General features: G+C 34.4%; 1 protein-coding gene across 1 annotated transcript; it reads left to right on the top strand.

The window, feature by feature from the left end:
• Nucleotides 1–1,321: 1,321 nt before the first annotated feature.
• On the top strand, nucleotides 1,322–3,054 carry LOC145041370 (Eukaryotic aspartyl protease family protein). The gene has a single exon (XM_078989396.1). It carries the CDS (start codon nucleotides 1,371–1,373, stop codon nucleotides 2,835–2,837), a length of 1,467 nt encoding a protein of 488 aa, XP_078845522.1. The 5' UTR covers nucleotides 1,322–1,370; the 3' UTR covers nucleotides 2,838–3,054.
• The last annotated feature ends 1,276 nt before the right edge of the window (nucleotides 3,055–4,330 follow it).

The following is a 4,330-nucleotide window of genomic DNA, read 5'->3' as shown; positions in this document are numbered from 1 at the left end:
GTTATCTTCACTCAAAAAGAATTTAGTACATTATGATATCAAGTATTCAAGTCCCACAATGGTAGCTAATCATGGTGTTAAAATTGGTGATGTAGTCTGTGCTACATACTTCTCTAACTAGATAGGATAAAATAATTGGTTGAAGCAATTCCTATATACATTTTTTATAACATATTGAAATGTTGTATAAATTTGAAGGAATCCAATTACAAATGAAAAAAATATTTTACAAATTTTAAGGAGTTCATTTTATCTTAATAGAATACATTACAAAAATGGTCACTATGGTGTATTGTTTTTTGATTTGATAAAAAAGTAATTTGGTAATTTAAGAAAAAAGAAAAAAGTTATATTTAACAACCGAATGGAACAATCGTGTTTGATTTGTATACTATAAAGACCAATGGTGTAAGGATGTTCCAAAGTTTTTTGTTTTTGTGGGGAATAATGATAGAAAATTTCTCATTATTTATGAAAAATATAATATTTTCGTCATCTACAATTTCAATTTTAGTAATCGGATCCTTTAATTAGTTAAAAAAAAATGATAATATAAACTGTTAAATATTAAGTTGAAATGTATTTTCTAAAATAAAAATCAATTAAAAACAAAATTTATGCATAATTTACGAAAACAGTTAACACAAGATAATTATTTTAAAAAGGAAAATGATCAACAACTTCAACTTTGACTACACCCTAATCCCGTGATTTATGCCACTGCTTTCCCCCACCAAATTGCATCAAAATCGATTTACTTTAATTAAATATATATGTATACATAAAATGATATATTCATTCGTCACATATAAGTTTATATGGAATAAAAGTATTTTCATATTCTAATGAAAAAAGTATAAAGCTACAATTAACTCAGGATGCTCCTAGTCGCTGGCATATATTCAATATTTAGCTTATTGTGTAATTAGCTTAAGCCCTTTTATTATTGTTTGGTTTATCTTTCTTTCCATTTCATTGTTATGCATCATTTTCATATTAATAAAATGATCCCTTTTGGGTCATTGGGTGTTAAACTTTATGGCATCGTAACATATCTTCTCATTTTGATCACCAATTTCACGGATCGTATTTGATTTGCACTCGAATTTTCTAGATAAGCATTTAATTGATTTCGTCTCATATTTGATTACTATTTCGCAACTAATTGATTTAGTTACCACAAAGACTATTTTCTGTAAATCTTAAGCTAAAAATAATGTAAATAATTTATTCTAAACAAAAATGCCACGCGAATGACACTTCTTTACTTAACAAATCTTTTAATCTTAATCTAATCATCACCCCCGGTGTATATATCCATCCCCCCTCCCTGTCCACTACTTTCACTCCTCACTCTCCAACCTTCTCTAATGGCGGAAATTGGGTTTCCTCTCCTCTGTATTCTTTTCACTTTATCACTCCCATCCATTCTGTCTCGCAGCCACTTACCTACTTCCACCGGAGAAACTTCGGAGCTCGATGTATCTGCTTCCATCCAGAAAACACTCGATGTCCTCTCATTCACTCCTCGCCCTTCACAGTCGCTAATGGCATCGTCTTTTGACTCCTCATCGTCCTCTTCGCTTCTCAGTCTGCAACTGCATTCTCGAGTCTCTGTTCACAAATCCTCACACCAAGATTACGAGTCAGTTATGTTAGCTAGACTCGCTCGTGACTCAGCACGAGTGGAATCCCTTCAAACCAGGGTAGATCTAGCCGTTAATGGCGTCAGGAAAGCGGATCTTAAGCCGGTAGACACTGAGCTTGCAGCTGAGGACTTGGAAGTTCCGGTGATTTCAGGTACGAGTCAGGGAAGTGGAGAGTACTTCTGCCGAGTGGGAATCGGTCGTCCGGCGAGTCAGGTTTATATGGTGCTCGATACCGGTAGTGACGTCAACTGGGTACAGTGCGCACCCTGCGGCGATTGCTACCAGCAAGCGGACCCCATTTTTGAGCCGGCGTCGTCCACCTCCTACTCTCCGCTCACCTGCGACGCTCACCAGTGCAAATCTCTCGACGTTTCAGAGTGCAGAAACGGCACCTGCTTGTACGAAGTATCCTACGGTGACGGGTCATACACCGTCGGAGATTTCGTGACGGAAACTGTGACTCTAGAGGGATCCACCGCTGTTCAAAACATAGCAATCGGCTGTGGACATAATAACGAGGGACTGTTCGTCGGAGCCGCCGGATTAATCGGTCTCGGCGGCGGAGCGTTGTCGTTTCCTTCACAGATAAACGCGACTTCCTACTCCTACTGCCTGGTGGATCGTGACTCAGACTCGGCATCAACTCTGGACTTCAACTCACCGACTCCCCACGACGCCATTACAGCTCCGTTATTGCGAAGCACCAAACTCGACACGTTTTACTACGTCGGTTTAAGAGGCCTCAGCGTCGCCGGCCAACTGTTACATATCCCGTCGTCGACATTTCAGCTAACAACCGACGGTAATGCCGGTGTTATAGTTGACTCAGGTACGGCGGTGACTCGGTTGCAGACGGTGGCATACAATGCGCTACGGGACGCGTTCGTAAAGGGCACGAAGGGGCTGCCGTCGGCGAACGGTGTGGCGCTGTTCGATACTTGCTACGACTTGTCGGAGAAGAAGAGCGTAGAGGTGCCAACGGTGGCGTTTCATTTCTCCAACGGGAAGAAACTGGATTTACCGGCTAAAAATTACCTGATACCGGTTGACTCGTCAGGAACGTTTTGTTTTGCCTTTGCTCCGACGTCGTCTTCGTTGTCGATTATAGGGAACGTACAACAACAAGGGACACGTGTCAGTTACGACCTAGAAAACTCCCTCATTGGATTCTCTCCTAATAAATGCTAATAATCTTCGATGCAAGAATTTCTTTTTTTTATTTGATTTTATTTTCAACTTTTTTATTGCTTAATTTCGAAGCTTTGTCTTCCTAAAAGTTAATTCGGCTCCAAAAAATGGTAATTTGTAAGAGAGGAATTCCGCATCAAACTATTAAGAATGTAGGGTAAAATGGTCTTTGTAACATTTATGTAATTAATAACTGAAATGTTCGTTGTTATTTCTATTTTTTTTATGTGGTTGACTGGTGTGTAGTATCAAATGGTGTTTATGTCCAAATTAGTTAGACAAATGAATATTTATTTAAGGAGATTTAAGTAAATCTAATTATTATAAATGAGATTTTTAAAAAGATTAAAAGATAAATGTATATTTTTTTTCAGTTTTTAAAAAATAATCAATTTGTTTCGAATATCATCGGACTACTGAATCATAACTTGGAGATTTTTTTGTTCTTTTTTTCTTTTGTTTTCTCTTTTTTTTAAATCTCTTTACTAGTATCCAAAATATCTGAAAAAATATCTATTTCAGACGTGTAATAATCTTCAAAATCCGGAAGTTTTTTTTCCCAATTTTTTAGTAAAATTTATCTATTTTTCTATTTGTCTGAATTTTAAAATGTCTGATAGGACTGTTTTTCAATAAAATATCGGATTATATATATAATGTTTAATTTCACTGTTTTTCAATAAATCATCAGATTTTATATATTAATATTGCACATCACCATGAATTTTTAAGATTTCGTTAGATTTAAATAAAAGAAAAAAGAACAATTTTTTTCTCCGGAATTGTTAATTGGAAATCAAATTTTTTCTTTGAAATTTCAGTACAGAATATAAAATTTTCGTCCGAAGTTCATGAATATTAGTCCGAAATGCGTTTTTTTTGTTAAAAAATATTTTTACCTAATTCAAAATATCCAGCCAAAATGATTATTTTTATTAAAAGTTATATATATATATATATATATATATATATATATATATATATATATATATATATATATATATATATTCAAATGAATGTTTAAATTATGGTTAGATTACTTATTTTATTTTATTTCAAATACACGTTAAATAGTCTATTTAGCCAACCCTATTTAAAATTAAATATAATCTACTTTCCTTTATATTTAGTCAAAGTAAGTAAGTGAGACTTTAACATTTTCTTTGTATTATAGTTTGTCTTGGAATCACCGACAATCATCCGCTTTAATCACTTTTGAGGACGTGTTAAAAGAGATGGTATCCGTATCCATTCCTACGTTCTTCAAAACATCTTTATTCATTACACGTCAACAAAAACTTTTCTTTTTTAGGCATTCATTTAAGTCATTAAACTTGCTAATTAAAGTTAAGAGATGAAGCTTAACCGATAATTAAATGTTGGGTTATAGTTGAAAGGGTTGTTACATGTTGTATAAAGAAATAGGCGGTAAAAAGATATACTTGATGGTTATTATTAGAATTAGTTATGTGAAATGAACTATTCATATGATG

Source organism: Lactuca saligna, chromosome 4 (assembly GCF_052625555.1).
Source record: "Lactuca saligna cultivar CGN05327 chromosome 4, ASM5262555v1, whole genome shotgun sequence".
NCBI classification, from domain to species: domain Eukaryota; kingdom Viridiplantae; phylum Streptophyta; class Magnoliopsida; order Asterales; family Asteraceae; genus Lactuca; species Lactuca saligna.
The sequence above is the reverse complement of the archived record's forward strand: the minus strand, read 5'-3'. Positions and strand labels throughout refer to the sequence as shown.